We start from the raw sequence: 20,485 nt of genomic DNA, 5'->3' as shown, positions 1-20,485 counted from the left end.
ACATGTATGATGTCACCACCTCCACCTGGCATCCTGCGAGAGTGAATGTCAGCTGACTCCTGCCCTGTCTCGATGTATGAAAGACCATAACCTTGGTTTTCCCAAGGTTCACAGTAAGACCCCTCTGTGTGCAGAAATCATCGAGTGCATGTAGATGCTGTAGACCTCCTGGAGACTCAGACACTAATACAATATCATCAACATAAAGCATAATATGTACTGAGGTACCTGCTAAATCAACTCCATCTCTGCCTCCCCGTGTAATGAAGTCAGCCACCTCATCAAATGTATAACCCAAATAGCATGGGGGAAAGTGGGCATCCTTGCTTCACACCAATGGTGCTAGCAATAGTCTCGGACATACCTCCTGGACATCTGACTCGCCCAAAAACCTGCTCATATAATGCATAGATGCCCCATGTCATATCTGCTGGTATGCTAAGAGACTGCAAGCACTGAAAGAGCCTCTCTCGTGGTACTGTGTCAAATGCCTTGTGGAAATCCACAAAGCAGCAATAGAGCTTTCTCTTCCTCACTCTCGCCTGATCAATCATACATCTCAAAGTGAATACATGGTCAGTGGTAGAGAAAGCTCTCCTGAAGCCTGCCTACCCTGATGAGCGTAAATCTGCTCGCTCAGCATATAAGCTAAGCTCTTGCTCCAACACTGCACCATAGAGTTTGGCCAACCATAACCGTCCTGTAGTTGCTCGCATCGAGCATATCCCCTGTTTTGTGAATCGGCACAATGGTGTGCATCGTCCACTCCACAGGCAAACCCTCTGCTAGTGCCCTGTTAAAGAGGTGTGCAAGAAAAGAAGCCAAAGAATCGACTGCATATATGAGATGCTCACCCTACAAGCCCATATGGTCGACGGCCCGCTGTCCATGCTGTAGGCGGCGGATAGCTTCCTTTACCATCGAGTGGGTAAAGAAGCTAGCTGTGGTAGGTCGAGGCTCTTGTGGGGGCTGAGGTATAGGTGGCTGCTGTGGGGCGTGGTATAGGCCCTCTGCATATGTGTGCCATGTCTGTGGGTTTGCAATAGGTGTCGGTGTTCGGGGCTCTCTGAAGTGCTGCCATGAGATAGGGCTATCTCTACTCATGAAGAAATGAAATATCTCTAGCTCCTGCGAAGGCCCGCCTTTTGGGGCGAGTAAGTCTCCTCATCTCTCTCCTCAACTCCTGCTCTGTGATGGCTCCCAAGGCTCTCTATATGCGGAGCCGTGAGTATAGGGCTCTGCACTCATCATACCATATGTTTTGGGGCATAGTCCCAGATCTCGTAGGCTCTCCTGAGAGTGGACATGATGTGGGAAGCTCTATAATGCTGCCGTGTGTGTAGGAGTGATGCCAGCTAGGCTGTAATGCAGCCGTGTGTGTAGGAGTGATGCCAGCTAGGCTGTAATGGTATCCATAGGTGCCAGGGGATCCATGAGTAGGAGCCCATCCTCTACTCTGCCAGTGTATATGTCTACCATGTCATGTGTGAAGTAGATGGTAGTGTGTGGCGTCAGTATGTGGGGGACTGGTGATACTGGAGATTCGGCTAGTGAAAATGCCAAGTATGTATGATCTGCCCCAATAGGACGAGGTGGAATGAAGAATGAGGTGACAAGCTGTGATGCCTTCAAAGACCCCATAATGTAGTCTACCACCGTGCCTCTGGTCCGTGTATGACACCCATGTGGGAAGCATGTCAGCCCTCCTGATCCCGGCCACTGTAGCATCCCGTTATAAATAACGAGACGATGCCTGGCTCCCAACTCTAGTAAGTGGTCCCCATAATGTCCTCTATCTGGTCTAGTGTCCTCTGATGCCCGACTAGCCCCTATCTCCTCCGGATCCACAGGGTTGAGGATCTCCATGTCATCATAGTCATACACCTTACACTATCTGCTCTGTGTGTGGGCATTGAAGTCGCCCGTAAGAAATACTTCCCCTAGTGTAGAATAATGCATAATCTCCTCTGACAGATAAGTGTATGGCGAGGCTCCTGTCTCCTCCTCCTGTGGCATGTCCTCTGTAATGACATAGGAGGATCCTGATGGAGGAAAGTAACATAGGGCTATGTATATAACCCTATCCTGTGAGAGCTGTAAGCTCATCCACATGTATCTGGCCTCTGGATCCTATGCTACCACTCTCACTCTCCCCTGTAGCTCCCGTCTGAATAGAACTGCTACTCCCCCCGACCCTCTCGAGGTACCCTGGCGTGTGGTCCTCCTGTATGCTGACTCCCACTGGAATCCCTCTACTCGAGGTAGCCCTCTCTCTGGGCTCTGATGTGTCTCTGTCAGAAGTATGATGTCTCTCCCCACCATAACATGCTCCAATTGTCCAAACTGCACCCATAGTGAACCATTACAGTTCCATACTGCCATGTGTATCTCTATTAGTGGCCTGGTCTCTGTCCCATAGGCCCCAAACTGCTAATCCATGGGCCAGCCATCAATGATGACCCGACCATCTCGATAGAAGGCCTTCTTGCCTTTTGTCCTCACGTGTAAGACTCGTGGCATGCAAGCTCTCCTATGCTCAAGCTGCATCCTTGTGAGATCATCATCAAAGAAAATAGGAGCTCCCTCTAAACCTCGTAGTATGACCCTCTTCCTCATGAAGGTGACCCTCTCCGTCTCTCCTGCAAACTGTAGGATGAGGGCTTATAGATATGTGTTGCCCCATAGCTAGGTGGGAGTACTTAGAAATAAGAAGCGGTTTCCCATTCATAGGACAGATTGCCTGGCCGCCATCTTTAAATATATCTAAAAAGAATCCCTAATGCCAAGTAGCTTATTCACCTGCAGTGGTCGATCAAGTAACATGAAACACTAGTGATATGTTGTGTCTATAGAAAGCCACTTGTTTACAACCATGATGGTTCCTAAACATTACCTCTAGGTCCTACGATGTGCAAGGTAGATGGTGTGTCACACACGCTCACATGGACCTTTAATAGCTCGTGTGTTCAATTGTGACTATGAGGTCCTCAATGGACTTGCACAAGTCCATGCCATAGAGGATGACGTGAAGATACCCAAATTGGTCCTCTTCCTCCCTGTAGTAGCCGAGCTTCATGCATAGAAGCTGTCCATCTTTCTCGGGAGTGGAGTTGGGTGTCTCGCCTATACCTGCGACTCGAATGTTGAGGCGGCGGGCATGCCTCATCTTCTCCTCCTCAATGGTGGTGTGAATGATTTGGTGTTCTTCCCTTTGAGTCTCCTCCCTCACTTCTTTACGGATGTTCTTCTTCACCACCTCAACCCATCCTGACTGCTTGGCTTTGAGTTTTCCCTCCATGTCCTTTGTGATGTCATTGGAGATCTCTTCTTTGATGGCCGTGAGAGTGTTGTCATTGATCTCCCCTTCTTCCTTCTCAGTAATCTTGATGGCTACCAGTTCCACTTTCAATGCACTCACCTCCTCCTTGAGTGCCGTGTTCTCTTGTTCAAGGTCTGTGACCCGTGCTTCGAGGGCCATGATGTGCCGGTGTAGTTTGTTCTCCACCTCATTGAGGTTGGAATCATATGTCTTCTTCTTCTCCTTGATTAGTGCCTTCATTGCCGTCTTGAGGGCTTCGAGTTTCTCCCGGAGACTCAGGGCCATTCCTCCAGATTACTCTGCAGTCCTTCCCACATGCAAGGAGGAGAGAGAGAGAGAGAGAGAGAGAGAGAGAGAGTTATGTTGCTGCCTTGGGGGCCTGAGCAAGGGTGGGTGGGGAAAGGGGGGCACAAAGCCTAGCGGAGAGGGAGGCGGCCAGCATAGCGAGGTGGCAAGGCGAACAGTGAAGCGAATCAGCGAGGCGGAATCACAGGGCCTACCGGCGGAGAGGGGCGGGCCAGCATAGCGGGCGGCAGTGAACGAATCAGGGAGGCGAAATGGGCAAACAGTCAGCAGGGCAGCGAGGCAGAAGGGCTAGTGGGCGGCAGTGAAGCGAATCGACGAACAGTCAACAGCAGGGCAGCGCTAGTGGGCGACAGCGAGGCGGAAGGGCGATATGGTTGGGTGGTGTTTTTTCCACCTCAAAATGTAAAAAAATAAAAAATAATTTATTTTAACTTTTTGGGGCCCACCTAAATTCGAGAATGTTTTGCTGATGTGGAAGGGAGATATGGTGGGAGTTAATGAGAAAGGAGATTTCAAACTGACAAGAAAGATTCAATTTGTAGAGAGTGAAGATAAAAAATTCAAAAAGTAAGAGAGAAAGTATGAGAAAAGTCAAAAAGTAAGAGAGAGAGTATGAGAATATTCCCTTTAAAACTAGTCAAAAAGTATGAAACTAGGGGGGTATGGCTGATGTGACAAGGCAAAAAATAGGGATCATCATAGCCTTTGTCTCCCTTAAGCCTAGCTTTTTAAGCTCTAATCCCTTAGAATTAGGAATCCTTAGGAGACCCTTTTTGGGTCCAAAAAATTCGTAATGGGATGTGATCTTATTTATGGCTTTGAGTTGTCACAACGTCATAAGAAAGCTTATAGTAAAATAGTTCCAAATGCATGGTTTCCATTTTGCTGTGGCTAAGGATTGTATGCTATTTGTCATGGAAAATTATTGAAATCATGGATCGAGCTCTCCTAACTACACATCCTAATAACAAGACATTTACCTAATCATACACTAATCCTATACTAACCACAATACTAAACTAAGGTGGATAGAAATGAAAAAAACTCATCATGAGTGTGCAAATTAAGGTTTAGACTCAAGTTCAGTTAGGTTAAAAGATGGAAACCTGTACTCATAAAAAGACTTTAGATGTTATGCTTGTATTCCAATGCTTGAAATGTCCTCCTTTTATATGAGGAGAATACAACTTGGCCTTTCTCTTGCATGTGGGATAATTCTCACTTAGTGATATGGTTTCACTTAGAGGCTATATACAGACACTTTTTGTAGGAAGTAGGATTTTTCTTTTTACCAACAATTTTTTTTTTTTGTTTAAGAGTGAGGTTAATTTTTGATGCGAGATTTTTTGCAGCTCCTCTTTCTTCTTCATTGTAGCTTTTCTTGTTACTTTCATTTTTGTTGCAAATCATGCTTTGTTTGTGCTTTGATGTTTGCTTTTCATGCTATGCCCACAATGTTGCAACTCGCACATGACCCTTCCTCATGTGAGAGTCCTCCATGTGCAATTTTCTTATGATCTCATAATTGTTGCCGTTGCGAAGGTCTTACCAGCGGAGCTTCTCAGCTTCAACATGGCAATGTCTAGTCACTAACAAGATTTAGCAATGCAAAGATGATTGTTTTGTCTTGCCCTGCGTGTGAACATACCCTTAAGAGAGGATAAGGCTTCAAATCCTTTGCACTATACGATTTTTTTTTAAAAAAAGATAATATATATATATTTTTAAAATTTTTGTGTGGTGCTGGCGGCGCCGGCTATTTTTCAGTGTGGGCGTATGATGGTGGCAAGCTAATGAGGGGAGAGAACACTATTGTGAAGGAAAGCCGTGGAACTGAAGGAACTCTGTGCAGCTGAATGTGAGGACAATGCAAAGCAAAGGGGAGGGTAGCTTGAAGTTTGAGATGTCTTTTGGCGGCGATGATACTCACAAACAATGAATCGGCTACTCTCTTCGCTTGTCAATTTTTCTATGCATGCATGAGCTGCTTCTTTCTCTCTGGTGCCCATCAGCTCGCCACGTTTCTTCCCCTTTCTTTGTATGCTGCCTACAGGGCGATTAGCAGTTCCCCACTACTTGTTCAATTGCTCTATTTTGCCGACTTGTTTTACTTGAGAAGAGGAACTCCCAGCGAAGCCAACACAATCGACATGGCCGAAAAAGTAAATAATACACAGCAAGCTAAGTGAGTATGTAAAACTTGTATACAAGGTGGTCATTTTATTCCCGCAATCACGCAGAGGATGCAAGCAGCTACCACTACCATGCACGTTCAAGAAGAATCCCTTGGCGATTTTTGTGCAGATCTCCTGCCTTTAAGTGTTGCTAGGCATGACCAGTGTGGTTATGCCTAGCAATCACGCAGAGAATGCAAGCAGCTACCACTACCATGCACGTTCAAGAAGAATCCCTTGGCGATTTTTGTGCAGATCTGCTGCCTTTAAGTGTTGCTAGGCATGACCAGTGTGGTTATGCCCCATAATGGGGGTGCCGAAAATGAAAGATCTAGTATTAAGGCATAGGTAACGTTTAAGTCGGTTAAGATAAAAAACTCTAGGAGTGTTATGTGTGTGTGTGTGTGTGTGAGAGAGAGAGAGAGGTATGCATAAGATTTCAAAAAATAATCACGCATGAAATTAATTATGATAAAAAAATAAGAAATTTCTCCGGTTGAAAATGAGAAACATTTGGCATCTTTTAAAGATTCTATCAAAAAAGTTCACGTTTTACTTCTTTTTGAAAAGTGGTCGACGCATGCGTACAACACTACTAAAAAATAATAATATTTTGGCCACTTTACACGTTTCTTACAAAAATTGATATGAAAAAAAAATTGTTTTTTCTTACTTTTTGAGAATATAATAGAAAATCTAGCAATAAGTTTTCAAAAAAGAGACATTGTTTATCATTGTCATCTTCAATCTAGAGAAAATTTGATATAACTATAAAAAGAAGCTATTTTTAGACATATAGCTTATGGCATAGTTATGGTTCCTCATAATCATTACTATCTATACCATCACCATCACTAGTCAGTGTGCCTTTCCCTGAGAAGGTAGACGAGGCATCCTCTTCTTCACTATCCACTAATACATTTTTTCCTTCTCTAAGTACACTTGAAGCTTGGACTCCTTGGGTCATCTGCCATGTTAGCATGATTAAGGATGTGCTATAGAGTGCAACTATAAAAAAATATCTATTTATATAAATATATTACAAAAGTGTTATCTTGATATAGCTATTATCTTAATAATAAACCCTTATTTGGCTCTTGGTGAGAGTAGTATCAAGATCTATTTTGAAGCTCTTGAGTAGTATCACAATTTATTAATTGATAATATATACTTTTCTAAGGAGATTTATTAATTGATAATATATACTTTCCTAAGGAGATTTTGTTACATATACATGAATTTTAAAATATCATGAATAAGCTTATATTTAAAAGTTGTCTAATTTTGGAAAAAATTACACTCATTTTTAAAGAAGATGTGTCCTTGATGTAAGAAAAAGGATTTAAAAGGGTATTAAATGAATTTAGAAAGCATAAAAAGCTCACTTTAAGAAAAAAAACTTTATACTTTTCAAATTACTTTTTTGTAAAATATTAGGAAGGGACTTAGGTTCGAATCTTGTTGGTTAATATACATGGTAAGGATATTTTAACTACAATATTTATGGCCAACTTAATGTAGAGTAATAACTTCTTAGCTAAGAGTTGATGTTTTGCATTAAGTTGATACAAAACATTAACTTTTATGAAAAACTTAATGTTTTTCATTAAGTTGATGCAAAATATCAACTTTCTATGCAAAACATCAACTTTTTTTTACAAAACTTGATGTTTTGCATCAACTTTTCCACAAAAGATCATATTTTTGTCAAGTTTTGTGGAAAAGTTGATATTTTGTATCACCTTGATGCAAAACATCACATCAACTTTTAGGCTAAAAGTTGATGTTTTGCATCAACTTCATCAAGTTGATGCAAAACATTAACTTTTTCACAAAACTTGATGCAAAACATCAACTCTTTCATAAAACTTGATGTTTTGAATCAAAGTTGATGCAAAACATCAACTCTACCACAAAACTTGATGTTTTGCATCAAGTTTCAAATGCTATAGAGAAGAAAGTTAAAGGATCCGAGGTCAATTTTTACAAACAACCTGTTTTAATGATTCCATTTTCACAAGCATGCTCAAATGACCTGCTCCACAAATTTTGAGTACCAACAGAATCATGTTTCGATGCAATCTGCCAATACGACCATGTTCGTGTTGGTATGCAAAATTTGTGGAACAGGTCGTTTGAGCATGCTTATGCAATCAAAATCATTAAAGCAGAATGCTTGTGAAAATCGATCTCTGATTCTCCAACTTTCTTCTCCGGAGCATCTGAAACTTGATGCAAAACATCAAGGTTTGTGGTAGAGTTGATGTTTTGCATCAACTTTGACGTAAACATTAACTCTTAGCCGAAAAGTCGATGTTATGTATCAACTTTGATGTAAAACATCAACTTTTAGGGGGCTAAATTTCCTTAGCTTTGAAATATTTTAAGATTATTTATGAGAAGTTTTTTATTTATATCATCAACAAATCTGTAAAAAATCATTCTAAATAGAAGATGATAGCCAATAAAATCTCAAAAAATTAGAAAAAATTCTTATAAATCATAGAATTAAAGAAAAAACATGCGTAGGAATAGGTGACATAGGTTTAGGAATAAGGACATGAAAAACACATCGTCGCAACCTTTGACTGCAAATTTGGGAGGAGATTTTAAAAAAAAATCTTTTCCATGTATCCATGTATTCTTTGTATCATAAATAATATTGCTACATAGTAGATGCCAAAACTTTATGATAGCAAAAGAGCTAGATGAGATAATCCAATGGTTTTAATCCAGACATGCAAGACTCCATTAATTTGGAAGACCATGAGTTGATTGATTCGCCAACCCTGAATTTTATTCTACAATTAAATTTTAAAATTGAAGAACTACAAGCAAATACACATGGTGGGGCCATCTATATCGGAGGGTACATGTGAACTTGGACTCTACCATGCCTATGTGTAGTAGTATGCTCTCTCCAGCATAGGGGACCTTGAATCTGTCATCATCTCGTGAAAGCTCCAAGATTCTCTCTTTCGCACACCAAGCTTCTCTTTACCACCATTGAAGAAGCCCCAAGCTCCTCTCTTTTCTCTTTGCACACAAAGATAATGTCGCGGGGGTGAAGATTGCATCTCTCAGCATCCTTCGTATATCCTCCAAATAATTATAACCACAGCTCATTCTACACTACCTTTAGACATACTATCTCTCAGTATCCTTTGCATGTCCTCTAAATAATTGTAACCAGAGCTCATTCCTACACTACTCTTAGACATACCATCACCTAAGCTCATGATAATGGCTATCTGGATCAAACATCAACATATGATTTTTTGCCACCACCACATATATACATGATACAGGCTACAATTTCTTCCCGCCACCATTATCCATATTAGATAACAAGCATTTGCTTAATAACAACAAATGCCTACGTGGGTAAAAGTTTACACCCATAGGCTATATGATGTCTCTCTCTAAAAATTTCCTCTCGAAAAAATATTTCAATTTTCTACTCTTTTAACATGCTTAGATTTACTCAGAGCCTCCATAGTTACCGTCTTCTACATATATATAAATAGAAGTCTACCTTTGCACACCTATAAGCTAACCTGCTTTAAACTCTCAGCATTGGTTGTATATCATGCCCACTACCTGCTTATAAATTGTTGAGATATCGAGCTCGTCTAGTGAGGCGGTGGACACTGATGACCCGCCTGGGGGATAGGCCCCACACTTACACCACTGGCATGGTTGGTGAGATCATGGATGATATGCGGCCAGTGGGATGACAGGCTCTGTGACAGCCATTCTAGAGACTGGCATAGTTATAGCGCCAGCTCATTTAGTCGGGTTCACACTATAGAGAACCCGTGTATGTATTGGTTGAGTACCTTTCATATTATGTGTACTCTTATCTTGTATATGGTGTGTTGAGTGTTGAGTAGAGAAGAAGAAGATTTTCAGCCTCTCACCTTGTGTGTTCTCTATTAGGGTTTTGTGAGTGTGAGTGTGTGTGTGTGTGCTTGCAAGAGCTTAAGCTCTCTTCTCCCCTGCATCTTTTCATAGTATCAGAGCCTGGTTCGTGCTAAGGGCTGAGCTGCAAGCAAGAGAACCACAGGAAGCGGTACGAGGGTAAGAGCTTCAACTACTCTTCCCTATTTGTGTTGGTGAGGACTACACCCTTGTCGGGAGCTCTACGGGAGGCACCGGCAACGTTTAAGTCGGACAGAATTTTTAGGGCCGAAAACGCGTTTCGGGCGCGTCAGGACCTCCATTTTTCAGAAAGCAAGCGATTTCGAGCACTGCGGGTAAGTCACTGATTCTCTACAGAACTCTGTTTTAAGAACTACAGGAAGACAGATTGACTGTGCAGACACTGTGGGTGCTGCAAAGAGGTCAACAGTTGCCATTGGGTGTATGTATGCACATTGAAGTCACTGGTTGTGACATTTGAGAGTACTACAGTACCGCTGCAGAAAATACAGCAGTTTGTGCAGGACAAACCAGAGTGTTGTTTCTCGTAAAATTGTGTGTTTGGCAAAATGTCAAATGATGGGATAACCCAGATTGTGGCTGAGAAGCTTGATAAGAATAACTTCCATGCTTGGAGGTTCAGGTTAACGAAATTCGCCAATTTCAATTCATCATTCATAGCAATTGAGTATTATGTTGAAATGCTTTGGCCTACGCTCGGATCACAATAATTCCTCTTTTACATTTTGCTATCAGCTCATTATGATTTATAACAACTTGTTTGCCTTTGTCATGTTGTTGATTGTGCCTCCTGTTGATTAGGTGTAAGGCTCGAGTTTGGATCAGATTCGGTGCTATGCTGGGTAGCTACTGCTACTGCATTGGTAATGATGTCTCTAGATCCTCCTACTCCTTCGGATCCACACATTTTCAGATGTATCATCTAGTTTCTACAAGGCAAGTGCATCTGGCCTATACTCTAGACCTATTAATAGTCGAAAATGCTATATGTCTCTAGCATAGAGATCTTGCATCATCATTTGGGGAGGAGCCTCATAGGTCTCCCATTTCCATAGATCATATCACATATACCTCCAGATCATCTATTAAAATAAAGTGTATTAATCCAGCTTTGCATTTTACACTATTTGCATTAACTGTAGCTTCATGCTGATTCATGGTAAATAAGTGTTATGTGAGCACACGTTAGCATTTGAGTTCAACACATGTAAATTTCTATTGGAAGTCTAGGATTTCTTCTTGTATTCTATCTTTATCTGTATTAGACTACACAACATCTTGCTAGAGAGCTTGCCTCAAGGCCTGCCTCATGACTTTCCAAGGTGGCAACGTTGTTTTAGAGTGTTGGCACTTGTTCCAGCTCTACCTTTGCTCTATCCTAATGTGCTAGCTCTTGCTGTTGGTAATACAAAGACTTAATGTTTTGGGGTCTTTTTTGTTATTGTCTACTACTAGAGAGAGACTATTTCTTGCCCCTTCTTCATCTTTTTATAGAATTGTGGCTTTCTAGATAGGCATGTTACCTTGAAAGTAGCAAAAAACATATATGCCCCAATCTTTATCTTCCTCCCTGAGCTGGGGTTGACACATTCTTAAACTCTCTATGCATCTGATTAAATAAAATGGTAGCATATAGATACATTCTCAATGCATTCTTTGACATATAAGTGGTCTTGTGTGTCAACATTATCATTTTAATCAAAACTTGAAATGGATCCTATTGTAAGAATTTTCATGGCTAGATACCTCGTACTCCTTAGCCACTCCTTTTGAATTGAAGAACTACTCCATTTCCTACTCGTGTGGTAAAATGAATATTTGTTGCTCCATCTAGAGATAGATGGAAGACTTTTGATACATACTCAGGGCTTAAGCTGAAATCTCCCTAAGTTGATGTCATGATAACTCCATTCTTTTGCACCTCAATGGGCCATTTGCTCTATGGTGTTCGGGATACCATGGAAGTGAAGCAAACTGCAATAGATCCACCTTCTCGAGCCAAACTCCGTTGTATGTTGAAATCCAATGCTATTTTGAGGGTCTCAAATTTCACCATTTTTGGAAAAGGAAATAAAAAATGTGAGTGAATAAAGAGATAGAAAGTATGAAAGTAAGTAAAAAATGTGAGTGAATAAAAAATGTGAGTGAATAAAGAGATAGAAAGTATGAAAGTAAGTAAGCAATAAGCTCAAGAAAGGAGAGAATGAAAGCACAAAATGAAAATTTATGAATGAAACAAACCCGAAGGAAAGATATAATAATGGGCAACTAGGCTTTATGTGCTAAATCATAATTTTGAAATTGAAGAGTAGCACAATTAGAGATGATAAACAACCAAAATATTTATGAAAATATCATACTATAATAAACAATGATGCATAAAGGGATATGTGCACAACCCAAGGCACACATATGACGTGGTGTGGCATGATGTAATAAAAATAGAATACAAGGGTGCTTACAAAGGTGATTTAAATGAGAAGCTTGCCAAATAAGGCTTTAATCTAAAACCATTCATTGGCTTAGGCACCTTCACACCATCTAATGTTGTCGATTCAAATGTGCTCGTTGTTCTAAACTTTATGTATAGCCAAGATGGCCCTATCCCCCCAATAGTTTTCTGAGGCGTGGACCCATTCTAGAATTAATAAACAATAACACTGGGTTGCCCATATCAAGTATTTTAAAATTTGGTATTTTTGTCCCCATAAAAAACTTCTGACGATGTCATTGGATAACATCAATAATCCAGGCACTTCAGAGTCGCTTCTCTCCAGCGTTAATAGTTGTTCTAGATGTTGAGTCATGGATCCCTTCGGAGAAAGTCGGATAGTAACTGCCAATCTAAAACTTGGAATGACAAACTCCATGGATAGCACTACCTCCAAACCATGGGCAACACAGCCTCTAAACCATACACCAACAAAAAAGAAGTATGTCCAATTGCCACCTTATAAGCAACCCGGAAAGCCTAAAGTGCAGAGTACAACTTCTGATCCTAGTTAGTTCAATTTTCATTTTCTTCAAGAACTTGTATAATACATGACCATTGGCATGAGGATAATACATTATGGATTTCTTGTGTATAATGCTCTCTATGGGACTCCAGATAACATCATGTAGTAAATGGCCTCCTGACCAGTTGGATGGAGAAGTGAGTGAGTACAAAGAGAGTGGAGAGAGTTCACAAATTGTGCTACGATGTAGTCTAGCTACATTGTAGAGTGGAGGGAGTTCATAAATTGCGCTACAACGTAGCCTAGATACCAAAGGTAGATTATATTTTTCCCTTCATAAATTTAACATGTAATCATAGATTATATCATGTTCTCTAAGTAGTAACTATAAGGTGATTCACTTACATAAGGAAAATAAAGAAAAAAAGAAAGATGATAAGGTTTATTAGAGAGGCGATATGCACTACAAGGCATGCAAGTAGAAAGTGAGGGAAGCCTTTCTAATGGAATTATTCCATAGCTCAAATTCAACCCTTGGATCTTTATTGATCTCTTTGATTGGACACTATAATAATGTTGGATGTAAATGCTATTTGAACACCACCCCCACCCCCTTCTCCCCTTAAAAAAAAATAAAAATTTAACTTGTTGTATAGATCATCTTAAGTCCTAATCACTATAGACTCTAAGGAGGCTTTAAGGAGGAAATAAAGAAAAAGAGGATGACAAGTTTGTTTTAAGAGATGATATGCATAACATAACATGCAAACATGCAAGTAGAAAGTGAGGAAGGTAAATTTTATTTCTTATGGAATTATTTATAACTTAAAATCAACTCTCAACTATTACCTTAACTATTTAATTGGCCACTACAATGTCAGAGGTAGCTACTTATTATATTTCTCTAATCATAAACTTACATATAATTGTAGATCATTTCTTGTTCTATTCACTAACTCTCTGGTGATTGTAAGGATGATTACAAGAGGAAAAGAAAGGAAAAGGAGGATGGCAAGGCAAAGTTGATATACAATAAGGTATTCAAGTAAAAAGTGAGGAAGTCCTTGAAAAGTTCCTCTATTTTCTAGACATTAAGGAGGGCTTGCCTTGGCACCTAGATGGATGGAAGATAAGGAATGAAGAGAGAAGCGTTTTAAGTGGATGTAGCTACATTGCCTACCCACACACTTGAAGCTTCCTCTAAAGTATTACAAAATTGATTTGATTTGGGAGACGCTTGAGGAAGCATAAAAGAGGAGAGATGGTCTCAAGAGAAGAATGAGAGTATGCAAGTAGGTGCGTCTATGAATCAACCATAAGTAGGAATTGCACTTACCTGAGTATCTACCCAAGGTCCACCCACACATAAGCATAACCATGGTCAAAGTAATCTAGGTACCTATAAAGCATGGTCACCAATGCATCACTATTACCAAGATGACAATAGATGGGTTCACAACCTAACTCTATAATGCTCATGGTGGCGAAGGGTTTTTCATAGATCGAAGGATTCGACTAAGACCCATAGCCAGATTGACCACTATTCGTACACAGTACTAGCCTTGGCCACTCATAATAAGTGGCTGGTAATGCAAATGGATGTGAACTCAACATTTTTGAATGGTCATCTCAAGGAGGAGGAGGTTTATGTGGTGCAACCACCTGGGTTTGAGATACCTAGATTAGAAAACAAAGTGTGTAGACTTTGGAAGGCCTATGGGAAACATTGAGGGGAGGTGTTGAAAAAGCATTTGCTTATGCTCCATCTTCGTGTTGTCATGGGTGGTAATGGATGAAATCTATTTTAGTAGAAAAAAATTTGGTTGATGCTCCACCCTCGTGTTGTCACTATGGTAGGTGAAAGATGTGCTCTATTTTGTAAGGTGCCCTATATGAAGAGTAGCCGTTGTGAGTGACGGATCTGTTCTATTTTGTAAGGTGCCCTCCTATATGAGGAGTAACCAGTTACTCCTTATATAGGGCACCTTACAAAATAGAGCACACTCACACTAACAACATTAACCGTCACACACAGGTTACTCCGCATATAGGGCACCTTACAAAATAGAGCACACTCACACTAACAAGATTCTCTCTGTCACACACGCTCATAAATACATGAGGTGTTGTGCCTAGACTTTTGGTTGTTGAACCTTGATAATAAAGAAATCATTTGACAAATTCCATTTCATTTTGCAGGCATGTATAATGGCCATAAATATAAGCAAGGTTTCTTTCATAATATGGACTCGGGTCCAGACTTTAGAATGCTGCAACGCTTCGAGGCAGGAAGGCTTGCAGGGGAGGTTATTGAATCCTGGAAGCAGCAGTGCAGGGCTGCTGCAAGACACATGCTGGAAAATCCACTATGGGCAAGCTTATCACAATGGCCTTCTTCTCGGTTGCAGCAACGTGGCACCATCATTGCCAGTGCAGGCAAGCAGCTGCATCGTGCTTTGGATCTCACAAAGCTACTATCATTACAAATAAAAGGCAGCCAGGAAAGGCCTTTGTATGCCTGCTTGTCCAGCAGTAATATGAACCTTGGAAGGGAAGGCAAGCACCTATTTGATGTTGCCCTCAGCAGTGAAGAAATTTCGCAGAAGCTGGATGGCATCCCTGTCTATGCTGTCTGCAACAATTCCAGCGAGTTTGTGCTTGTCTCTGACTCCAGCAACCAGAAATCCCTGGGCATCTTCTGCTTCCGACGCAGCGATGCCGAGGCCCTCCTTCAACAGGTATTCTCTCTTAATCTAAAAAAACAACATAACAGCTTAATAATAATTAATCGTTCCTTGGAGCTGCTTTGCTTGTCTTTTTAGAGTTCTTATGCCTCTCTTTACAATGTAAATTCTATGCGGTGCTTCTCTCTTTCTAGTGCAATGACTTATGTTTGAGGGTCTTATTATAGTTTTGTTATTTAGTTATAATGAGTTCGATGGGTAAAGGTTGGTGGGTATTGAACCCAGGTTCTTACATTGGGAGGCAAAACCCTCCTTCATTACCAGGCTACATGCCCATGGTCGCATTTGAGGAATTTCAAACTCGTCCTGCTAAGAAATTTTGATTGCTTGCATGTTGCTTTGGCTGTATATATTGTTGAGAGAGAGAGAGAGAGAGAGAGAGAGAGAGAGAGAGAGAGAGAGAAAGAAAGTAATATTAATGTCTTTGAAAGATGTAGTTGGTCTATGAGACCAAAAAAGTTTTACAAATGAATCCATGAGAATGCTCATTCATGGAAAACTGAAATGGAAAGCTACCTATGCAATGATAACCATATGAGTACAAGTACATCACGATTAAAATGACATATAGTAGTAGGTAGACGTCATCAACATGCATCCAAAATGTCCAAGATGGGTGAATCTAGGACCTCAAAGAGGCTTGCTATATCCACTGTTTTCCCAGGAGAGGGGAGGGAGGGTCAGGGGCATCCTTGTGTTTGTGTAGAATCTTGTTGCTGCATAGAGGTCCTTGCCTCGCCCAGAGGGCCATGGGCGATTGGCACTCTGCAACAACTGATGGGCTTTGTCCAGGGTGATTCTTGGGAGTCGTGATGGTGCGACTACTGGTTGCGTATGTCGTTTGCTCCTCCAGGGAGGGTTTCAAGCTCGAGTGGCCCTTGAGGTCGATTCCTGGTGCTGCCCTTGTGTCACCCGGAAGAAGCTTGTGATGGGTGGTTTTGAGGTGACCTAGACGTGGGCTTGGCTCTCGTCGTAGGTTTCTATGTCTGCAGGTCTCCATCAAGTAGAAAGAAAGAAAGAACGAAAGATACCTTAACGTCTACAAAAGACCCGAGGGGCCTATGAGACCATGAATGGTACAATGATACCATGGGTATACAGTGCCATGGAAAAACTAAAAAACTGAAAACTGAAACCTGACTCTAAGGCCACCTGATGGCAGATTTTACTATGGTGAGGGCATGTCATGTTGCCGGAGAATATCATGGGTGTGTCTCTATGGTGGAGATCCTTGGTGCTCTGGGTTGGGGGTGCATCGCATGTAAGATGGAGTAGACCTGCCCACCTAGGACTCCTCTAGGACGAATGTGGCCCTTGTGCTGGTATGAGCTGATGTTGATGTGGCGCTGTTGGCGTGGGTGGTTGATGTGGATGCTTGTGCTATGAAGAAATTAGTGTTGGATCTTTGGGCAACGTCTCAATACTCCGTCCCTATGTCGTATGAGCTCTATCAAGTACGTCGTCAGACATCTCTGGTCCTCATATTGCATCACCCGTGCTAGTGACACGAACCCCTCTCGGAAGGGGCAGTGAAATCTCCCCTGTATCTCATAATATGCTGGACATCTGAACATATAGTGGGACTCGTCCTCTACCTCCCCTATGGTGCATACTTTGCTCCTCTAGTGGGATGTTCTCAGCTCTCCCAGTCTCTACTTGGAGGCAGAGGGAGGATACTTTATCACGTGCGCCATTGTCCTAGGGTGCCACGTGGACATTTTTGCAACTTCTAGGATAGTAAGTCCCCTTTTTTGATGGGCCAAGAGCATGTTGTGAGCCCTATTCCAAGGGACAAGTTTCTGTGCACCATCTAGGTTTAGGGTCAATGTCAAGGTGGAAAGGTACGGTAAGGTACGGTAAGTCACACATTCAGGTACGGGTTGAGATTTTGAGGTACTTTAAATATGTAAGGTCCATAAAAACATAAAAAATATACTATATAGTGTAGATATATATACAGAAAAATGAATAGAAAAACAATTTATTTTGAACATTCAACAACAACACAGTTACCAAAATGAGAGCTCCATCTGTCAACATGTTTCCTTCGCTACCATACTCTTAGCTCTAGCTTTGCAATGGCGGTGACTGTAATGGTTGGTACCGCATCATCATCTCTCGCTGCAATGTCTGTATCAATGAGAGGAATGGCTATGTTCGCACTTTGCATAAGTCGACTAAAATCGGCGATGACGGCTAGCCTAGGTTTTTTTTTTGGCCCAAAATGTTTTTAAAAACTGCCACGTACTTGCCAATGAGGTGATAGCTCAAGTGGTGAAGGTGTTTGCCTAGGACCATGTAACACGCGGAAGCTCTGGGAGTCTTCTTTCAACCCTAAACACCACTCAGAACATGCTGATGCAAAAACGCAGACAGAAGGGAGAGTAGAGAGAGAGAGAGAGAGAGCTGGAAATTCAGTATATTCATATGGTACAAAAAGGTACCGTAAATCTATAGCCATGGGCTGCCTTCATGAAAAGGTGTAATCACCCAAAACAGTCCTACATTAAGGACCCACTCCCTAGTGGAGTGAATGAACAATTCTGTAACATGCGGAAGCTTTGGGGGTCTTCTTTCAGCTCTAAACACTATTGGAAACATGTTGATGCAAAATGCAGACATGAAGATAGAGTAGAGAGACAGAGATATGCTGGAAATTCAGTATATTCTGATGGTACAAAAAGGTACCTACAAATCTACAGCCCTTGGTTGTCTTCTTGAAAAGGTGAACATCACTAAAACAGTCCCAAACTATGACCCATCCCTTAAAGGAATGAATGAACAACACAATGAGCACCCTATGCCTTATATAGGCCTTTGGACTGCTTGAAGAACTGGCCGACCAGCAGTCGGCCAGTAGTTTTGGCTTTTAGTCAATAAACGCAGCGCCTCTTGAACTGGTCCAGTCGCCTCTGTTTGGTCTAGCCGCCCACTTCTGTAAGTAGCCGATAGCACCATCTTCTCCAAGCCTTCCATCTCTTCCAAGTCCACACTGCCAATAGCACTCTGTGCTCCAAGTTCTAGTTCTTATACTTTTTTTCTGGCTGCCTCTTTTGGATCAGCATCTGAGAATGTCCATGTCATTTTATGCACATGACATCCCCCTCTGCTAAACTTGATGACGGTATTCCAACCTATTCTTGGATGACTGTCATCATCTCATTCAAATCCCGGAGTCCCTCTGTCATCCATCCATCCCTGGCAACCCTTTTCTCTGAAAACCCGGCCCGGTCTCCAAAACCACCTGTCTCTGAATAAGATCTATGCATCTGTTCCATCTAGTCCCCAATCCGTTCCTGCCCTGACTCTGAACACTGTCTTGGTCTTCATTCCTGAGAAATGAGTCTGGCACTCTCACATCACCCGTTGGAGGATAATCCTCCCTTGGGACCGTTGCTTCGAGAACCTATCTGGCTCACAAGACTGCCATCCCCTTTGGCTTTGTGGAACACCACCAACAAACCTCTTGGGGGCTCTTCCTGCTTCTGTGTTCCTTGCCTTGGGCTTCGTATCCGTGAACTTTCCTGTACCTTGGACCTGTACACCATCATATGGGACTGATTCAGTGTTTAGCTTTGCTGAGCCTGATGCTCTGATACCATTGTAACACGCGGAAGCTCTGGGGGTCTTCTTTCAGCCCTAAACACTACTGGAAACATGCTGATGCAAAACGCAGACATGAAGATAGAGTAGAGAGAGAGAGAGATGCTGGAAATTCAGTATATTCTGATGGTACAAAAAGGTACCTACAAATCTACAGCCCTTGGCTGTCTTCTTGAAAAGGTGAACATCACCAAAACAGTCCCTAACTATGACCCATCCCTTAAAGGAATGAATGAACAACACAATGAGCACCCTATGCCTTATATAGGCCTTTGGACTCCTTGAAGAACTGGCCGACCAGCAGTCGGCCAGCAGTTTTGGCGTTTTAGTCAATAAAACGCAGCGCCTCTTGAACTAGTCTAGCCGCCTCTGTTTTGGTCTTGCCGCCTCTGTTTGGTCCAGCCGCCCACTTCTGTAAGCAGCCGACAACACCATCTTCTCCAAGCCTTCCATCTCTTCGAAGTCCACACTGCCAATAGCACTCTGTGCTCCAAGTTCTAGTTCTTATACTTTTTTCCTGGCTGCCAAAGGTTGGTGGGTATCGAACCTAGTATATTGGGAGGCAAAACCCTTCATTAGTAGGCTACATGCCCGTGGTTGCATTTGAGGAATTTTGAAACTTGTCCTGCCAAGAAATTTTGATTGCTTGCATGTTGCTTTGGCTGTATATATTGTTGAGAGAGAGAGAGAGAGAGAGTAATATCAATGTCTTTGAAAAGATGCAGTGGGTCTATGAGACCAAAAAGTTGTATAAATGAATCCATGAGAATACTTATTCATGGAAAACTGAAAAAGAAAGCTACCTATGCAATGATAATCATATGGGTAGAAGTACATCACGATTAAAATGACATATATGTTGGCCCTCTTGGATGCTAGAGTTAGGGTATGGATAGCAATGAAGCACACACACACTCACAAGAAGCAACACGATTGGGAGCAGGAGTGGGAGAAGTACTTGCACGTATATTAAGTGATAAGAAAATGAAGTACAAGATATAAAGTGTAGTGTCCTTTCATACTAGACATACAGGGAGAAAAATCCAATGGGAAAAAGTGCCCGTGGTAAGCCCATGTTCACATAGAGCACTACTAAGCTGTAAGATTTGTAAGACGCCTTCAAATCCCCCCTGTAGTGATGTTGTGAACCTGTACAAGGTAGCAGATCATTCATTGTAGAAGAGTTAGCCTAAAGCTTTGCAGAAAGCTTCAAACTTCTCTGGAGGCAACACCTTGGTAAACAGATTTGCAACATTGTCTTGTGTAGGGCAGTAGGTCGAACTGATGTCCCTTGCATGAAGCCTTTCCCTGACATAGTGATAATGTATCTCTATGTGCTTGGTACGAGCATGGAAAACTGGATTCCGTGCCACGGCCATAGCATTCTTACTATCAGTGAGTATGGTGGTGGGTGTTTGTTGACACTCACGAAGATCTGCA

At 41.7% G+C, this 20,485-nt stretch overlaps 1 protein-coding gene and 1 long non-coding RNA gene across 10 annotated transcripts in view; one reads left to right on the top strand and one right to left on the bottom strand.

Annotated features, from left to right (window-relative positions):
- Positions 1-20,485, bottom strand: part of LOC147632105 (uncharacterized) — a 188,095-nt gene that overhangs the window by 51,650 nt on the left and 115,960 nt on the right. The window lies entirely within an intron of this gene.
- The window catches only part of LOC147632106 (protein TIC 22, chloroplastic-like), a 117,633-nt gene continuing 111,856 nt past the window's right edge, over positions 14,709-20,485 (top strand). For 2 of the 9 annotated variants that reach the window (XM_086808731.1, XM_086808734.1), the window contains exons 1-2: positions 14,718-14,821; positions 14,898-15,436. In XM_086808731.1, the coding sequence (XP_086664857.1) occupies positions 14,900-15,436 (537 nt within the window). In that variant the 5' untranslated portion in view covers positions 14,718-14,821; positions 14,898-14,899. Of the gene's footprint in view, positions 14,822-14,847; positions 15,437-20,485 lie in introns of those variants that run through there. The other 7 variants (XM_086808730.1, XM_086808729.1, XM_086808733.1 and 4 more) reach the window with 6 other exon arrangements.

The sequence above is a fragment of the Cibotium barometz genome, chromosome 14 (assembly GCF_041138505.1).
Source record: "Cibotium barometz isolate CiBa-2024 chromosome 14, ASM4113850v1, whole genome shotgun sequence".
Lineage (NCBI taxonomy): Eukaryota > Viridiplantae > Streptophyta > Polypodiopsida > Cyatheales > Cibotiaceae > Cibotium > Cibotium barometz.
The sequence above is the reverse complement of the archived record's forward strand: the minus strand, read 5'-3'. Positions and strand labels throughout refer to the sequence as shown.